At 38.5% G+C, this 18,474-nt stretch overlaps 3 protein-coding genes across 3 annotated transcripts; 1 reads left to right on the forward strand and 2 right to left on the reverse strand.

The window, feature by feature from the left end:
* Positions 1-5,726: 5,726 nt before the first annotated feature.
* LOC130928737 (mannose-P-dolichol utilization defect 1 protein-like) lies at positions 5,727-10,640 on the reverse strand. The gene is made up of 5 exons (XM_057855467.1): positions 10,160-10,640; positions 7,572-7,704; positions 7,307-7,511; positions 7,126-7,236; positions 5,727-7,032 (listed from the first exon to the last, which is right to left on the reverse strand). Exons 1-5 carry the CDS (start codon positions 10,242-10,244, stop codon positions 6,862-6,864), a joined length of 705 nt encoding a protein of 234 aa, XP_057711450.1. The 5' UTR covers positions 10,245-10,640; the 3' UTR covers positions 5,727-6,861.
* Positions 10,641-11,820: 1,180 nt separating this feature from the next.
* mpdu1b (mannose-P-dolichol utilization defect 1b) lies at positions 11,821-16,992 on the reverse strand. The gene is made up of 7 exons (XM_057855569.1): positions 16,821-16,992; positions 14,868-14,933; positions 14,666-14,798; positions 14,513-14,598; positions 12,552-12,670; positions 12,255-12,365; positions 11,821-12,194 (listed from the first exon to the last, which is right to left on the reverse strand). The coding sequence occupies exons 1-7, from the start codon at positions 16,945-16,947 to the stop codon at positions 12,057-12,059; spliced, it is 780 nt and encodes a 259-aa protein (XP_057711552.1). The 5' UTR covers positions 16,948-16,992; the 3' UTR covers positions 11,821-12,056.
* A 151-nt stretch (positions 16,993-17,143) lies between these two features.
* lto1 (LTO1 maturation factor of ABCE1) lies at positions 17,144-18,224 on the forward strand. The gene has a single exon (XM_057855572.1). It carries the CDS (start codon positions 17,224-17,226, stop codon positions 17,647-17,649), a length of 426 nt encoding a protein of 141 aa, XP_057711555.1. The 5' UTR covers positions 17,144-17,223; the 3' UTR covers positions 17,650-18,224.
* Positions 18,225-18,474: the final 250 nt, after the last annotated feature.

Here is an 18,474-nt window from a genome sequence, read left to right on the forward strand (position 1 = left end):
TGCTTACCAGACAGCTACTCTTTCTTGTGCGCACCAGAAGCTATCTGGTAAACATTAACATTATATAGCATTTAAGCTAGCGTACTTTTAGTAATTGTTGCAATTGGATAACTTGCATTGCAAAAGTCCGCTATCTTAAATGCTATATAATGCTAATGTTTACAACAATTGGCTAACTTACACAACAAAGGTCGGCTAGCCTAAATGCTATATAATGCTAATGTTTAAACAATTTGCTAACTTGCATAGCAAATGTCTACTAGCTTAAATGCTATATAATGCTAATGTTTACCAGATAGTTTCTGGTGCGCACCAGATTGTTTCTGGTTTTTGGATTGTTCCTTGCTTAAATTTATTTTACCAGTTGCTGTTTTTACATTCCCCGGATGTAATTTTGTTACATTAACACTTAAAATACTGAAACTAAGGAAGCACATCAACAACCTTCCTACCACAGTTTTATCAGTTTCGAAAATTAACTCATTCATTCACACTGATGGCGCTAGGGAACGAGTGTTTGGAATTAGTACGCCAATTACAGTTTCAATCGGCATTAAAAAAAATTTTGGCTAATGTTTTTAATGAAAATGTTGTTTTTACTAACCAGCACAACTGTGAATATTGCTGTACAGTAAGTAGCTGCTGCTATGGACCTACATTCGGTTTGATTTCTCCACCTGTTACTAACTCCAAACATGTACTTGTTGAAATGTCATGTGTAAATGTTTACATTTTTGTCTTTTTTTTTGCTTTAGAATGGGTTTAGTTACTGTATGTAGCGCTCTTGTAAATAATGTACACATTTTAGGCTCTTATACTAAGAGTCTTGATGCCTTTTGGATTCCGAGAAATCTTTATGGCTTTCATGACTATTAATAAAAAAAGGCAAAATGACGTCCTGTCATTGCTGGGAAAACGGGAATGCCAGACTTGATTTTTCATTTCTTGAAACGACTAATCGGCAACTAATTGATGAGGTGTTTTCATATTCAAGTAGCAACGTTTACTTAAAAAAAAAAAAAAAATGTTGAGCCTCCAAAAAGCGAATCTTTTTTTTTTTAAACAGTAAATATTTATTTGTATTTTTCTAACTAAAAATTTCACATACAAAAAAAAAAGTAGTTGTACCTCTACTTATGAACGTCTCTACATACAGAATTTTCAGGTTAAGACGCGCCTCAACGGAAAAATATTGCCTCTTGTTACGAAACAAATTACATGGTAGGAAAGGCAAAAATACAACGTGGTTGGTACTTGCAGTGTTTACTGAACGTAACATACTTATAGCTGCTCTGCTATTGGCTATTGCCTAACATTCTTGGCATCAACTGGCTGAAAAGGGACCTCTACTGTATTTGTATCCCAGCATCCTCTTCTTCACAACTCTGATTTTATGTTTATTGTGCACTAATCGAATTGTGACATGTATTTCCTACATGTTTTGATGCATTTTCAATATAGTGGGGCTAGGAACGGATTAGGGCAATGACATGGAAAAAGTGTCTCTACGTACAGAATTTTCAGGTTACAAAATGACTTCCAGAACCAATTAATTTCGTAAGTAGAGCTACCACTGTATCCTCTGATTTGTGTAGTTCTTGGTCTTAAATACAATAGCACCTCTAGTTATTAAGTAGAAGCACCACTATATTCTCTGATTTGTGTAGTTCTAGATCTTAAATATAATAGAACCTCTACCTATGAAATTAATTGGTTTTATGAAATTAATTGGTTCTGGAAGTACTTTTGAAACTACACAAATCAGAGAATACAGTGGTACCTCTATTTACAAATTAATTTCGTAAGTAGAGGTACTATTGTATTTAAGACCAAGAACTACACAAATCAGAGAATACAGTGGTACCTCTATTTACAAATTAATTTCGTAAGTAGAGGTACTATTGTATTCAAGATCAAGAACTACACAAATCGGAGAGTACAGTGGTACCTCTACTTACAAATTCATTTTGTAAGTAGAGGTACTATTGTATTCAAGATCAAGAACTAGCGAATACAGTGGTACCTCTACTTACAAAATTAATAGGTTCTGGAAGTAGTTTTGAAATTACACAAATCAGAGAATACAATAGTACCTCTACTTACAAATTAATTTCGTAAGTAGGGTTACTATTGTATTCAAGGATCAAGAACTACACAAATCTGAAAATACACTATTGTATTTAAGATCAAAAACTACACACATCTGAGAATACAGTGGTACCTCTACTTACAAATTCATTTTTTAAGTAGAGGTACTATTGTATTTCAGATCAAGAACAACACAAATCAGCAAATACAGTGGTACCTCTACTTACAAAATTAACTGGTTCTGGAAGTGTCTTGAAACTACACAAATCAGAGACTACAGTGGTACCTCTACTTACAAAATAATTTTGTCTATTGTATTTAACATCAAGAACTACACAAATCAGAGAATACAGTGGTACCTCTACTTACAAATTAGTTTTGTGAGTAGAGGTACTAATGTATTTAAGATCAAGAACTACACAAATCAGCGAATAACGTGGTACCTCAACTTACAAAATTAACTGGTTCTGGAAATAGTTTTGAAACTGCACAAATCAGAATACAGTGGTACCTCTACTTACAAATTAATTTCGTAAAAAGAGGCACTATTGTATTTAAGATCAAGAACTTCATGAATCAGAGAATACACTATTCTATTTAAGATCAAGAACTACACAAATCAGCGAATACAGTGGAACCTCTACTTATAAATTAAGTTCGTAAGTAGAGGTACTATTGTATTCAAGATAAGGAACTACACAAAACAGAGAATACACTATTGTATTTAAGATCCAGAACTACACAAATCAGAGAATACAGTTTCCTCTACTTACAAATTAATTTCGTAAGTAGAGGTACTATTGTATTTGAGCTCAAGAACTACAACTACACAAATCAGGGGATACAGTGGTACCTCTATTAACGAAATTAATTGCTTCTGGAATTAGTTTTGAAACTACACAAATCAGAGAATGCAGCGGTACCTCTACTTACAAAATAATCTCATAAGTAGATCTACTATTGTATTAAATATGAAGAACTTCACAAATCAGAGAATACAGTACTGTATTTAAGATCAAGAACTACACAAATTAGAGAATACAGTGGTACCTCTACTTACAAATTATTTTTGTAAGTAGAGGTAAAATTGTGTTTAAGATCAAGAACTATACAAATCAGAATACAGTGGTACCTCTACTTACAAAATTAATTGGTTTGGAGGTAGTTTTGAAACTACACAAATCAGAGTATATAGTGGTACCTCTACTTACAAAAGGATTCCGTATATAGAGGGACTATTGTATTTTAGATCAAGAACTTCACAAGTCAGAGAATACAGAATTGTATTTAAGATCAAGAACTACACAAATCAGAGAATACAGTGGTACCTCTCCTTACAAAATTAATTGGTTCTTGAAGTAGTTTTGTAACTTGAAATTCTGTTAGTAGAGACGCGTTTTTGTGTAAATGCTCTATTCCATTCCAACCGCCTCAAAATTTTAGAATGCATAAAAATGTATCAAAACATGTCCTTTCGTATCCTGAAATTTCTTACGTAACGATGCAATATTTTCCCGTTGAGGCGTTCCTTATCCTGAAAATTCTGTATGTAGAGGCGTTCGTAAGTAGAAGTACTACTGTATTATTTTTCAAAAATTTTAAAAATTTATTTACATTGAATATATGAAGGGAAAAAAACAAAATCTTCTCAATTTTTTTTCTTAACCGGCCACCTAAATTGTCGCAGTGGCCCGGATCTGGGACCCGTGCCACTACTTTATAAAACTCTGATCTGCTCCTTAAAAACTCCTCCGTATTTTCCTGGCACTTGACGTCACGCGCATACGAGAAGGATGACGTGTGAGTCATCGCCTTGGCTGCATGGGAACATGTGGGTGAATTTCGGGGAGGGGATGGGGGGGTGATTTAAAGCTTTACTTTCTTATCTTTGTCCTCTTTAAAATTCACTTTCTCCCCCAACACACAAAGCTGTTGGATGGCCCGCGCGTAATTGGCCGTTTCGGAGGCGCATTGTCCGCCGCCTTTCAGCGCGCAGGTGCATATAGTAAAGCCGGAGTCTCCCTCCGCTCCTCCCTCGGGCGGCTTTGTTCCCCGAGCTCCCCCCCCAACCGTGCAGAAAATGAGGGCTGCTTTCTGCTTTACTCGGTCCTCACAGGCTTAACCCTTTCACCGACCGCCGCCTTTCTCATGGAAATGGGCCAGAACCCTTGCGCTGGCTAATCGGTCGTTGAGGGGAGGGGGCCGAAGACTGTGTGGTGGGAGAATAAACTTGGGTGGGGGGGCGTCAAATATCAAATGAGATTCACTAGCAAAAAAAAAAAGTTTAAAAATGGCTAATTAATTTAAACAATCTGGTGCAAACCAGATAGTACGTGGTGCACACTAGAAAATATCTGGTGCGCACCAGGTAGTATGCGCTTCGCACTAGAACTATTTGGTGAGTACTAGATGGTATGTGCCGAGCACTAGAAAACTAACTTGTATGCACCAGATAATATGTGGTGCGCACTTGAAACCATCAGGTGCGCACCATAAAGATATTACTGCATTACTTGCACATTGTCACCATTACATTGTCTCGGAACACACTCGTAACAATCTGGTGCACACCAGATAGTATGTGGTGCGCACTAGTAACAATCTGGTGCACAACACATAGTATGTGCTGCCCACTAGAAACTATCTGGTGCGCACTTGAAACCATCGATAGTATGTGGTGCGCACTAGAAACTATGTGGTGCGCACCATAAACATATTACTGCATTACTTGTACATCGTCACCATTACACTGTGTTGGAACACACTAGTAATAATCTAGTGTATACCAGACAGTGAGTGGTGCGCACTTGAAACCATCGGGTGCGCACCAGGGAGTATGTGGTGCGCACTAGAAACTATGTGGTGCGCACCAAAAATATATCACTGCATTACTTGCCCAATGTCACCATAACATTGGCTCGGAACGCACTAGTAAGAATACAGTGCGCACCAGATGGTATGTGGTGCGCAATAGAAACTATCTGGTGCGCACTAGAAACTATGTGGTGTGCACCATGAAGCTATTACTGCATTACTTGCACATTGTCACCATTACATTGTCTCAGAATGCACTAGTAACAATCTGGTGCACACCAGAGAGTATGTGGTGCACACTTGAAACCATTGAGTGTGCAACAGATAGTATGTAGTGCGCACTTGAAACAATCAGTTGCGCACCAGATAGTTTCTAGTTTGCACCACATACTATCTGGTGTGCACCAGATAGTATGTAGTGCGCACTTCAAACCATCGGGTGTGCACCAGATAGTACAGTGGGGAGAACAAGTATTTGATAAACTGCCAAGGGGTTTTCCCCTTGGCAGTGTATCAAATACTTGTTCTCCCCACTGTATGTGGTGCACACTTGAAACCATCGGGTGCACACCAGGGAGTATTTGGTGCGCACCATAAATATATTACTGCATTACTTGCACATTGTCACCATTACATTGTCTCTGAACGCACAAGTAACAATCTGGTGCACACCAGAGAGTATGTAGTGCACACTTGAAACAATCGGGTGCGCACCAGATAGCATGTGGTGCAAACTAGAAACTATCTGGAGCACACCAGATAGTATGTAGTGCGCACTTCAAACCATCGGGTGTGCACTAGATAGTATGTGGCGCACACTTGAAACCATCGGGTGCGCACCAGGGAGTATGTGGTGCGCACCGTAAAGATTTTACTGCATTACTTGCCCATTGTCACCATTACATTGGCTCGGAACGCACTAGTAACAATCTGGTGCACACCAGAGAGTACGTGGTGCGCACTAGAAACTATCTTGTGCACACCAGATAGTACGTGGTGCGTTCTTGAAACCATCGGGTGCCCACCACATAGTATGTGGGGCGCACTTGAACCCATTGGGTGTGCGCCAGATAGTATTTGGTGCGCAATAGAAACTATTTGGTGCGCACCATAAAAATATTACTGCATTACTTGCACATTGTCACCATTATAATGTCTCGGAACGCACCAGTAACAATCTGGTGTACACCAGACAGTATGTGGTGCGCACTAGAAATGATGTGGTGCGCACCATAAAGATATTACTGCATTACCAATTGTCACCATTACATTGTCTTGGAATGCACTAGAAACTATATGGTGCGCACCAGATTATTTACATTTATTTTATTTCTGTCAATATCCCATTAGAGGCTCCATAGCCATTAATGGTCCAAATCCATATGGGCTGGCAGTGAAAGAACAAAAAAATACAAAACCCCTTGAAGTTAAAATTTTAGAAAAATAACAGCAGAGCATACTTTGGACAACAATCCATTAAAAAAAGTGACAGAAAAGGCTTAATAATGTAAAAATAAAAACTTCAACAACAACTTCAACTCTTTTGGTATTAAATGTGTTTGTCACTATAAATGCTGCATTTTGATGCCTTCAAGAAAATTGGAAATAGCAGTTTTCTCAATTGGAAATGACTTTGTTTTCACTCGCTTGACAAATGCCTCAAAAAATGCGCGGTTGTTTTGGCTAGAGCCCGCGGGGGTCTTTCGGGGGGTGTTGCTGGTCGGGGGGTGTCAATGGAGGGATTTTCTGGTCCGGTAGCTCCGATCACCTAGCAACAGGCAGCGAGGCTTCAACAAGTGGTTGCCATGGATGCGCTATGGCTGACTTCAACAAGTTCCAATTGTTCGCCGTTTTAGAAGTAATCATCAATATCGCGTGATGTCATACGTTGGTGCGGATTCCCCAAATAGTTGCGGGTTTTACCGCTTAATGTTCTTCCGGGGACGTGGGTGAAAACCACTAGAGGGCAGCGTCGTGTTTACCTGCCGTGGCTCTGTTATCATCGGGAGCACGCGGGCCTTGTAGGAACCTTTTAGTGGACTTCCAGTAGTACAGCACCTGCGCCACGATCACGCCGTTTGCGATCACTGACACCACGTAGGTAACCACCAGCAGGGTGTCGCCCGTTTCCTGCCGATGCAAAACAAATCTAAGATGGCAAAACTTCAACATTTCCTTGATAATTGACGGCAATTAGCGCTTTAGGTCTTTCCGAAAAAGTACCTGCACTGAGGTGAAGATGCGAGCCAGCGACCCGGCGAACAATATGGTGACGGTCAGCGCCGATAATTGGCCCGTGTGTCCGTTTCGAAGGTTGACAGCCGCTTGGATAACCTGCGCACCCCCCAGAAAACAAATATAGCACATAAATGACGAACATTTAGTTAAAGGGAGTTAATCTGACCCTGCTGATTATGATGGCGGGCATGTTGGAGGCCTGCATGGCTGCTAGCAGCGGCGCGGGGGCTAGCGGAGACAGCAGGAGGGCTAGCGTGATGGAGTATAGCAGCAGGAACAACGCACCGATGCAACTCCGCCCACCGTAGTGCTGAACCAGGAAGCCGATGGTGACAGTTTGGAACATGACAAAGAGCGCCTCGCCCCAGGCGCTGTCGGTTGAGAAGCGGCGAGTGAGCAAGTGGCTTTTAATAGCGAAAAGGCGCGCCCACCTGAATGGGAAGCCGTTGGCGAAGCTGTAGGCTAGCGATCCGGTGATGGCGAAGAGCTCGCCCAGGAGCGACAAGAAGCTCACGCCTTCTGCATTCTTCGCGCCCAGAATCTTGGCAATCTGAGGCACCTTAACTGCAAATGTGGTCGGATTTATTTGATGAAGTCATTGACGGCGATAGATATTAAGGCTGCAACAACTAAATGGCTACAATCGATTAATAAATCAGTTGCCAACGAATTTGACAATCGATTTTAGACTGCAGTTATGAGCAGTCCCGTTTGAGTCCTTGTTTGTGTGTAATTTGAGGCTGTGCGCGTGCCAGGAATTAGAGCAAGCGAGAGAGAGTTCACTGCTACACTCATGTTGGGTTGCTGAATCAATAATATTATGAAGTGTCGAGAGTTTCATCGTCTTTTGTGTTGTTAGATCGAGTGTGCCTCTGTCAGAGGTGAGTAAATGAAGCCAATTAGATTGTTTGTATTCTTTGTTGATGAGACGCTACTACTTAGCACCAAGCGCTAAGCTAAGTGTCCGTTGCTATTGCGTTTTGGGAAAGCATATTATTGTCTCATACCCATTCGTATAAGTCTCCTTTCAACACAAACTCCCATTCAAACTGCAAATTGCCATACAAGAGAGTGTCCTTTGAAACTGGAACAATTTTTTAATGACAATTACGAGATGATAACAAGCTAAAAACATGTCTTGGGAGACTAAAACATAACGAACTGAATGTCAGTAGTCGTCTGACGAGATGAGAACGAGATGACAATGCGTTATAGTTTCTCGTGTTCACAATACGTGAAATTTTTTATGTTGTTAGCCTGCATAATGGCAGTGTCCGGTTGTGTGACATGTGACGTACTGCACCCCCCCACCCCCAACTCACCAGTGTCCTCTCATCTCCAGGCTTGCTTGTTTTGCAACACATATTAAGTTTTGTTTTCCTATCTTGCCGAGAGAGAATATGCAATGTTGTTTTAGCCTTTAAAGGTCTATGCTGAGTGATCATCACACATTAAATGTAACTCGTAGCATTAGCATTGCATTCGCGTTAGCATTAGGCTAGTGAAAATAATGTACTGTTTTGCTGCTTAGAGTGTATTAGCACCAGGAAGTATGCGTTGTCCTTGTGGACGCTACAACATGTGCTCACCTATCAATGTTCATTCGAAATAGTTGGAAACCTATATTTATTTTTGGAAGAAAACTTTTGAATTTTAGAGACGAAAACATTTTGAGTCAACGGTAACTAAAACTAGACAAAATTAGTCTGAGGTTTCGTCAACAAAAAAAAGACAAACATATTTGAAAATGACTAATGACTTTTTTTGTCATGTGGCAAAATTAATTTTGCCACATGGGAAAAAATGCCACATGACAAAAATGCCACATGGCAAAATACATTTGCAAAAAAATGCCATGTGGCAAAATTAATTTTGCTATGTGGCATTTTTTTGCAAATGTATTTTGCCATGTGGCATTTTTGTCACGTGGCATTTTTTCCCATGTTGCAAAATTAATTTTGCCATGTGGCATTTTTTCCAAAATGGATTTTGCCACATTTGCCACAGACATTTTAAAATGACTAATGACTTTTTTGTCATGTGGCAAAATTAATTTTGCCATGTGGCATTTTTTTGTCATGTGGCATTGTTTTTGCAAATGTATTTTGCCATGTGACATTTTTTGCCATGTTGCAAAATTAATTTTGCTATGTGGCATTTTTTGTGCCATGTGGCAATATGGATTTTGCCATGTCATGTTATTTGGGGACATCTCCTGGTCAAATCAGGTCATGAGGGGACATTTGGGGGACATGTCCTGGTTATGTCAGGTCATTTGGGGGACATGTCCTGGTCTTATCCGGTCATTTGGGGACATGTCCTGGTCATATCAGGTCATGAGGGGACATGTCCTGGTCATATTAGGTCATGAGGGGACATTTGGGGGACATGTCCTGGTCATATCAGGTCATTTGGGGACCACATCTTGGTCATATCAGGTCATGTGGGGACATTTCAGGGACATGTCTTGGTCATATCAGGTCATGAGGGGGCATGTACATTTGGTGGACATGTATTGGAGATGAATGGGAAATTTGGATGTTCATGGCCATCAGTTCCATCCCATTAGAAATAAATGTGAGAGTTTTTTGCTAATTACTTGGGAACCATTTTTTCCCCCAAATTCTGTATAAATGCCTCTCAGTCCCGGAATTTTTTATGTCCAAATTATGAGATTTGGTCAAAAATTGTGAGACTAGATACATTTTTAATTATTCATTCATTTTCCATGCTTTTTCCTCACAAGGGTCGCGGAGGTGCTGGAGCCTAGCCCAGCTAACTACGGGCAGTAGGCAGGGTACACCCCGAACTGATTGAATTTTTTTTTTTGTTAAATCGGGGTTTACCCGTGAACGGAAAATTTTTCGGGGTTGTTTGAAAAAGTCCCTGCGTCACGCGAAAATTCCGGTCGTTTTGATATTTGAAAGGTGCCGATTGACGCCGAAGAAACGCCATTAAAACATAAAAAGATTTTTACTATATGGGCCTCCCATATAATTAAAAATTAGAGAAACTATACCCAACATGGATCCCAGGATGATGACGCTCCCCACAACTTTGCTGAGCAGAATCTTCAGACACGGCCCTGAAAGAAAGACTCTCATCTCATTGGCCACTCATGCGTGTCAATCATTAGACGTACTCACCGTCTATAAAGTTGTAACGCTGGAAAAATGCGTCGGAACAGGTTTGCGGCAGAAAATACTCCAACAGACGCCCGGCGAAGGGATCCATGAAAGAGCTTTCTTTTTGCAGTAGCATTACCTCCGCCATTTTTTTAATGATTGAAGATTCAAAGTTCAGTCGTGCTTATCAGTCACGTGTTCCTTTCTTATTTTTTTTATGAGGGAAAAAAAAAAAAAAACAGTTTAACTCATTAGCTGTCATTGACTGTGATAGACGTCCAACCTAAGTCGTTAGACTGGAAAATTCTAAATCCATTTAACCTGCAATAAAATGAGTAAAAATATAATACAATTTAAAAAATATGTTGAATAAAATTGAAAAAAATGAGAAATTAAAAAAAAAAGATTTAAAATACAACAAAAAAAAAAACAATGTTGGATAAGACAATAGCAATTAATTACTACATTAAAACAATAGTTTTTATAAATTAGAAAAAAGAAAATTAATGAAGTTATATCAGACAATGGCAATAATTAAATTAAGGTAAAAAAAATAATAAATGAAAACCCATCTAAACTACAACCGAAAATAATGCTGGATCAGAATAAATTACGACACTAAAATCATATTTTTGAATTATGAAATTAGAAAAAAATTCGAAAATAAGTGATCAGACAATAGCAATTACATTTGCCAAGTGGCAAAAAATTTTTGCCATGTGGCATTTATTTTTGCCATGTGGTAAAAAAAATGTTGCCATGTGGCATTTATTTTTGCCATGTGGTAAAAAAAAAAAATGTTGCCATGTGGCATTTTTTTGTCATGTGGCAAATATTTTTGCCACGTGGGATTTTTTTTACCATGTGGCAAAATTTTTTGCCATGTGGCATTTATTTTTGCCATGTGGTAAAAAAAAATTGTCATGTGGCATTTTTTTGTCATGTGGCAACATTTTTTTGCCATGTGGCAAATTCTTTTGCCATGTGGCAAATTTTTTTTTGCCATGTGGCAAATTTTTTTTTGCCATGTGGCAAATTTTTTGCCATGTGGTAAAAAAAAATTTGCCATGTGGCAAAGATTTTAAGAGTCAGCGAGAACCAGATTGGTATTTGTCATGTGGCAAAATTTTTTTGCCATTGGCATTTTTTTTTTTTGCCATGTGGTAAAAAAGATTTGCCATGTGGCAAAAAATGTTGCCATGTGGTAAAACATTTTTGCCATGTGGCATTTTTTTTTTGCCATGTGGCACAAATTTTTTGCCACTTTTTGTTTTCAGCCCTGCTGTTAAAATTAGCACAAAAAAATAAATTCAACCTATAAAAAAAACATATTTTAAAAATTACTAATAAAAAAAAATTACAATTACAACTACAACTGAAGTGAGTAAAAAATATTAATACATTTCTAAGATTAGCAATGACTGAAAATGAGTAAAAAAATATTAAACATGACTAAAATGTTTTATATTTAAACGAGTAAAAAATTTCTTAAAAAGTTACATTTTGTCAGACATTCACACTAAATTATTATAAAATGAATTTATATCACATTAGACTCCGCATTTAAATTATGGAAACCATCAGTTTAATGTTAAATAAAATGGAATTCATTTAAAATCTTTTTGAAAGCGGACTTTAAAGATAAGGCGTCGTGTGAGCGGGGTGCAAAATTCCTCCTGACTCAAATAAGGAAGAAGACGCCAAACTTTTGGACGCTTTATTTTGAAAATCAGGAATGTGTTCACTTCTTTTACTAGTCAATACTCTCAACGGTACACCAGTGCCATTCTCCTACTCTCTCTTCTTCCTCTTCTTCTTCTTCTTGCGCTCCGCCGAGGCGTTCCAGTAGTAGAGCACCTGCAGGGCGACGATGCCGTTGCACGCCGAGGAGATGACGTACGTGGCGGCCATCAACGTGTCGCCCGTTTCCTGATGAGCACGTGTTTTGTTTTATATTTGGAGTTTTAAAAACAAAAAAAAGGCGACTACCTGAAGGGAAGTAAAGATGCGCGCCAGGGATCCGGCGAACAGCAGGAAGACGGAAATGGCTGACAACTGGCCCGTGTGTCCGTTGCGGAAATTAGTAGCAGCTTGGAATAGCTGCAGTGCAAATATTATTGGAATTAATATGGATTTATGTGAATAAGATAAGAAGATGCGGGCTTTCGCCGAGGAGTTTAGCCCTAGTAGATGTCTATCCATTTGCAGTGGATGCAAATGGATCTGACGTCTAGCCAAGTCATTTGAGGTAATGAGCTATATCAAATATGCAGCAAAAAATGATACCCGTCCCACGATGATGGCGGGCATGTTGGAGGCTTGCAAGGTGGTCACCACTGACATGGGGGTGATTGGAGAAAGCACCAGACCCAGCAGAGCAAAATATAGGATCACGAAAAGGAAACCTGAAGAAAAAATGTTCAAAAAATGAAAATACCACAACAAAATTCATGCTTTTATATTCAAATTTCTTTAAAAAGTTACTCTTGTAAGGTTGGACTTTTATAGATCATGAGATGTTTAGACATAAAAGAATATTTTTCATTCAAGAAAAAAACTTTTTGTTGATATATCAGGTGACTTCCTGTTGATTTTGAAGCAGGGTGATATTTGGTATGTGGCAAAATTGATTTTGCCATGTGGCATTTTTTTTTTTTTGCTATGTGGCAAAATGGATTTTGCATGTGGCCTTTTTTTTTTAGTCATGTGGCAAATGTATTTTGGCATGCGGTATTTTTTGCCATGCAGCATTTTTTTCTTGGTATGTGGTAAAATGTATTTTGGCATGCGGCATTTTTTTTGCCATGTGGCAAAATATATTTTGCCATGTGGCATTTTTTTTTTTTGCTATGTTGCATTTTTTTTGCTATGTGGCAAAAGTGATTTTGCCATGTGGCATTTTTGTTGGTATGTGTCAAAATGTATTGTCATGTGGCATTTTTTTTGCTATGTGGCTTTTTTTTTGCCATGTGGAAAAATGTATTTTGCCATTTAGCATTTTTTGGGGGTATGTAGCAAAATGGATTTTGGGATGGGGTCTTTTTTGCCATGTGGCAAAATGTATTTTGCCATGTGGCATTCTTTTGGTATGTGGGAAAATGTATTTTGCCATGTGGCATTTTTTTTTGGTATGTGCCAAAATAGATTTTGGCATGTTGCATTTTTTTTTGCCATGTGGCAAAACTGATTTTGTCATGTGGCATAATGTATTTTGTCATGAGGCATTTTTTGGTCATGTGGCAAAATGAATTTTGGCATGTGGCATTTTTTTGCCATGTGGCAAAAATGATTTTGCCATTTAGCATTTTTGGGGGTATGTAGCAAAATGGATTTTGGGATGGGGTCTTTTTTGCCATGTGGCAAAATGTATTTTGCCATGTGGCATTTTTTTGGTATGTGGGAAAATGTATTTTGCCATGTGGCATTTTTTTTGGTATGTGCCAAAATAGATTTTGGCATGTTGCAATTTTTTTTTGCCATGTGGCAAAACTGATTTTGTCATGTGGCATAATGTATTTTGTCATGTGGCATTTTTTGGTCATGTGGCAAAATGTATTTTGCTATGTGGCATTTTTTTGCCATGGAGCCTTTTTTCCATGTGGCAAAATGAATTTTGGCACGTGGCATTTTTTTGGCATGTGACATTTTATTGTTGGTATGTGGTAAAATGGATACTGTCATTTGGCATTTTTTTGGTATGTGGCAAAATGGATTTTGGCATTTTGCCCTGCGGCATTTTTTTGCCATGTGGCAAAATGGATTTTGCCCTGTGGCATTTTTTTTTTGCAATGTGACTTTTTTTTGGTATGTGGCAAAATGAATTTTGGTAGACAACTTTTTTTTTTTTGGTATGTAGCATTTTTTTTGGGGGGTATATGGCATGTTGCAGGCTATGAACGTCCTTGCCATTGCCGGCTATGTACATCCAAATTTTCCATTCATTTTAAATGGCACAAAAACGTGTGGATGTGACTTTTGACCATACAGTTACCATTACAGCGCATTGACATTCCACTACCACCCAAGTCAGGCCATGCCATTGCGGGCTATGCACGTCCAAATTTTCCATTCATATTAAGTGGTGTATGGTCAAAAATCACAGCCACCTATTTTTTTCTGCAATTTAATATGAATAGAAAATTTGGATGTTCGTAGCCCAAAATCGATTTTGCCATGTGGCCTTTTTTTGGGACACAGTTTTTGACATAAACATCAAAAGAATTAATCAAGTCCCATTCAAGTCTCACCTCTGCCGCTTCTCCCTGCATAGTGCTGAATGAGGAAGCCGATGGTGACCGTCTGCAGCATGAGGAAGAGCGCCTCGCCCCAAGAGCTGTCGCGACAAACAACCTTCGTATAGTGGCGGTACACATCAACACGCGGCTTGAATCGGGTCTCACCTGAAGGGGAACTTATTGGTAATACTGTACGCCATGGTTCCGGTGATGGCCAGCAGCTCCAGGAGCACCGATTGGAAGCTCAAGCCTTCGCCGCTCTTTGCATTCATCATCTTCAGGATCTGAGGCAACTTCACTAGAGACACATCGGATAAGTTGTCATCGGATAAATGATGATCACGTGTTGTTTTCGATGGCGCTTTACCCATGACTGATCCCAGGATGATGCCGATCCCCAGGCCTTTGCTCAGCAAAATCTTTAAACATGGTACTGCAAGACAAAAATAGGAACAAAGTGAAACCAGAAAGTCTTCTACGACATAAAGTCATACTTTTTGGCCAGTAAATAGACAAGGCGCACCTGACTATAAGCTGCCAAGCACCAAATTTGACACAAAAACTGCATTTGTTCAAAGATAAGCCGCACCGGACTATAAGCCGCAGATTTCCTCACTGTATTATGGGATATTTACAACAAAAGATATTAACCATGAACATTTTATTTGACAGCGGCATCATAAGACTGTAATTACACCAAATGAACCACCATGAAGCTTTGAACTAATTAGCTGCAAAGCTTCATTGCTTCAAGAAGCTTAATTTGGCCATCACTGCTCCCTTAGGGCAGACCATCAACCAAAAAATTTCATTAAAATTCATGTTCTGTGCTAATTATTTCTTCAGTTACTGTTCCATTTGTTTCATTAATTGCTAATTATTGTATTTGGTAACACTTTGTGTTACCTTAAGACTGTCATAATACCATCATACTTATGATATGACACTGCCATAAGCATTCATGGATGCTTATGACAGATGTCGTTTTGTGCCATCCGGCAAATTATCTCACTTTTGAATGGATGTTGAAGATCCAACCTGGAGATAAACGGAGTTAGTGACATAATTTGCCGCTACTTTTTGAGCATAATTCTAGCTTTGTATCGGCTAACGTTCCTATTGTTGAAAGCACAAAAGTGTGTAATAAACAACTAGCACATTTATATTTTGCATTGCTTTTTTACTGTACCGAAAATGAACCAAACCGTGACCTCAAAACCGAGGTACCTACCAAACCGAGATTTTGTCTGCCGTTACACCCCTAGTCATACGGCATTTTTACCACTGTCAAAATGTTATCTATTAACCCAAATAAATCAACAAATAAGATGCACTGGACTATAAGCCACAGGATTCAAAACGTGGGGAAAAAAGTAGCAGATTGTAGTGCGACAATTACGACAAATGATTTCTCTGAGGCGACTGAAAAAATCCCATCAAAGTTCAAATCAGTGGCCGCCATCTTCCTACCGTGAAGTTTTATATTCTCTCAATTTGCTAACATGTTGCTAACATTTAAAAGAAATAAAGAAATAAACCCAATCTCAAAATAACACATTTTAGAGCTGTATTTGCAACACCATGATACTTTTGCGTAAGGTTATCTTACCGTCAGAATCACGTAACGGCACATGCCTATGACAGACCATTCCTTTTGGTAAAATCAAAGGGAAAAAGCATACGCAAAGGCAAAGACATTGACAAGGGAAATAGAAATGGCAAAGAAAAAAACATTGCTATGGTTTTTTTAATGCAAAAAAAGTAAAAGTCAATGCCAAAATATGCTCTTATTATTTTTTTATTTTGCCACTCCCGTGATTCCATAAAAAGTGCTATTTTTGGAATGTAAATGTAAATTACTCCATGCTCTTCAACCTCTTATCAACTACTTATCAGTTGTCAATGCCTAACTGAGATTTATAAGTTTATCAGTAATCAAGCAATGTGTGTGATTTTCCATATATGGCATTTAAAATTCTTTAACTGGTTGTGACATTTTCAAAAATGTTGAAACAAATGGAAAAAAGTTCACGACATAATCCTTTGATTTAGGAATAAAAAGATGCATAACAAAGCATGTTTAAACTGGTTTTTTTGTTGTTTTTGTTGTTTTTCAGTTTGTAAATAGAGAAAATTCAATTCCTAATTTTACAAAAAATGCTCAGACTTTTTAAGGTTAAAAATAATTCATTTTAAAACCCGATTCATTTATCACGTGATCGGATCAGGGCCATCTTTTACCCACAATTCTCATTGACTGCCAGGTGCCTTCGGGAGAAACGAAAGAAAGACTAAATTTCAAAGACTAAATCACACTCACCGTCTAGAAAATTGAAATTGAGGAAAAACTCGTCGTAACACGACTCCGGGATCAAATATGTCACCAAGGCGCCTTTAAAAGGCTCCATAAAAGAGGAACCTTTCGCCAAGATGACTTCTTCCGCCATTTTCGAGCGGTGTTGTCACGTGTTACACTTTAAAGAGTCCGTCCAAAAAAAATAAATAACATTACAGTTCCGTGTTCAACTTTGACAGAATTCTTAAAAGAGAATTATAAGTAGCTTTAAATAAATTTAAATAATAATTTTGAAATAAAATGAATATAATTTTGTTTTTAAAAATCACGTTCCGCTTTACGCAGCAACACAGTCGCTTCTTGATGACATCACAGACGCGCTTTCCTGTATCCGAGCTTCATTTTCGGAAACCTAACCAACGTGAAGATGGCCTCGGAGTCTAACAGCAACGACATATTCGATTGTATCGTCATGGCGGAGCAAACTTTCCACGGAGAGGGCTACCAAGAAGGTTTTGAGAAAGGAACAGCCCGAGGTCTCCAGACCGGCCGCAGACACGGAGCTTCTCACGGTGCCAAACTTTCCACCGAGATTTCCTTTTATTATGGATTTGCCATCACCTGGAAAAGTCTTCTTCAGCACAGAACGGAGCCCAAACTAAAGAAACGCCTTAAAGTTGTCGAAAGTCTTTTGGGTTTGATCCAAAATTCCAGCTTGGAGGACCCCAAGTCCGAAAAACTGAAGGAGGGGATGGAGAAGCTCCGAAGCAAATTTAAACAAGTCTGCTCCGTCCTCGGCCTCCAGACTGATTTTAAGGACTACACTAAAACGACGGACGGAGCTTCTTTCTAGACTCGTGTTCAGCTGCAATGGCATCTCTAATACGGCAGAGGGCGACAAATGCACACTGCAGACTATACGGACGGGCAGCGTGCCTCTTTTGTCTTCGTTTTAGACAATAATCTCGTTTTTACGCATTTTACAACACTGAAACTCAGGAAAACACATGAAAAACCTTCCTACTGCTTGTATTTCATAAATTAACATATTGGCTGCCATTGACAGCGATTGACGTCCAATTCATTTGCACTCAATGTATGCTTTAAATAGTCGTGACCACGTTGTAAAACTCCTCTGTCATGTATAATTCATATAAAAATGTGTATACTTTCTTAAAGCTTTACATTCACTTTTAACTCATTGGCTGCCATTGACGGTGATAGACGTCCAATCTTATTGGACTCCTCGGTTTCCCTGTGAACAGTCATGAGTAGGCCTTAATGTTGTGTTGAATATTTGTACCCACTGGCATATTTGTTTTTGCCTTATATATTTATTTCGTTTTGGGTATGTATCGTTGATTGATCACCTTTCGTCTGTTCACTCGTTAATAAAATAAAATAAAAAATTAAAAACTGGATTAAAAAAAAAAGTAAAAAAAATAATAATTATACATAGGTAAACAATTTTACCAAAATATGCCAAACGTTATGTATGTTCACACAACTTATAAGCAGTACAAATATATATATTTTTTAATCCTTTTTGGTTTAAAGATCCATTTATTGTTTTAATATAATCATTGTATCATTATGAAAATGTTTTCAAATTTGGTATTTGGTTGCTTTATTTACATTTATGGATATAGAACCTATTTATTTATAATAAAGTATGCAT

Source organism: Corythoichthys intestinalis, chromosome 13, assembly GCF_030265065.1.
Source record: "Corythoichthys intestinalis isolate RoL2023-P3 chromosome 13, ASM3026506v1, whole genome shotgun sequence".
NCBI lineage: Eukaryota > Metazoa > Chordata > Actinopteri > Syngnathiformes > Syngnathidae > Corythoichthys > Corythoichthys intestinalis.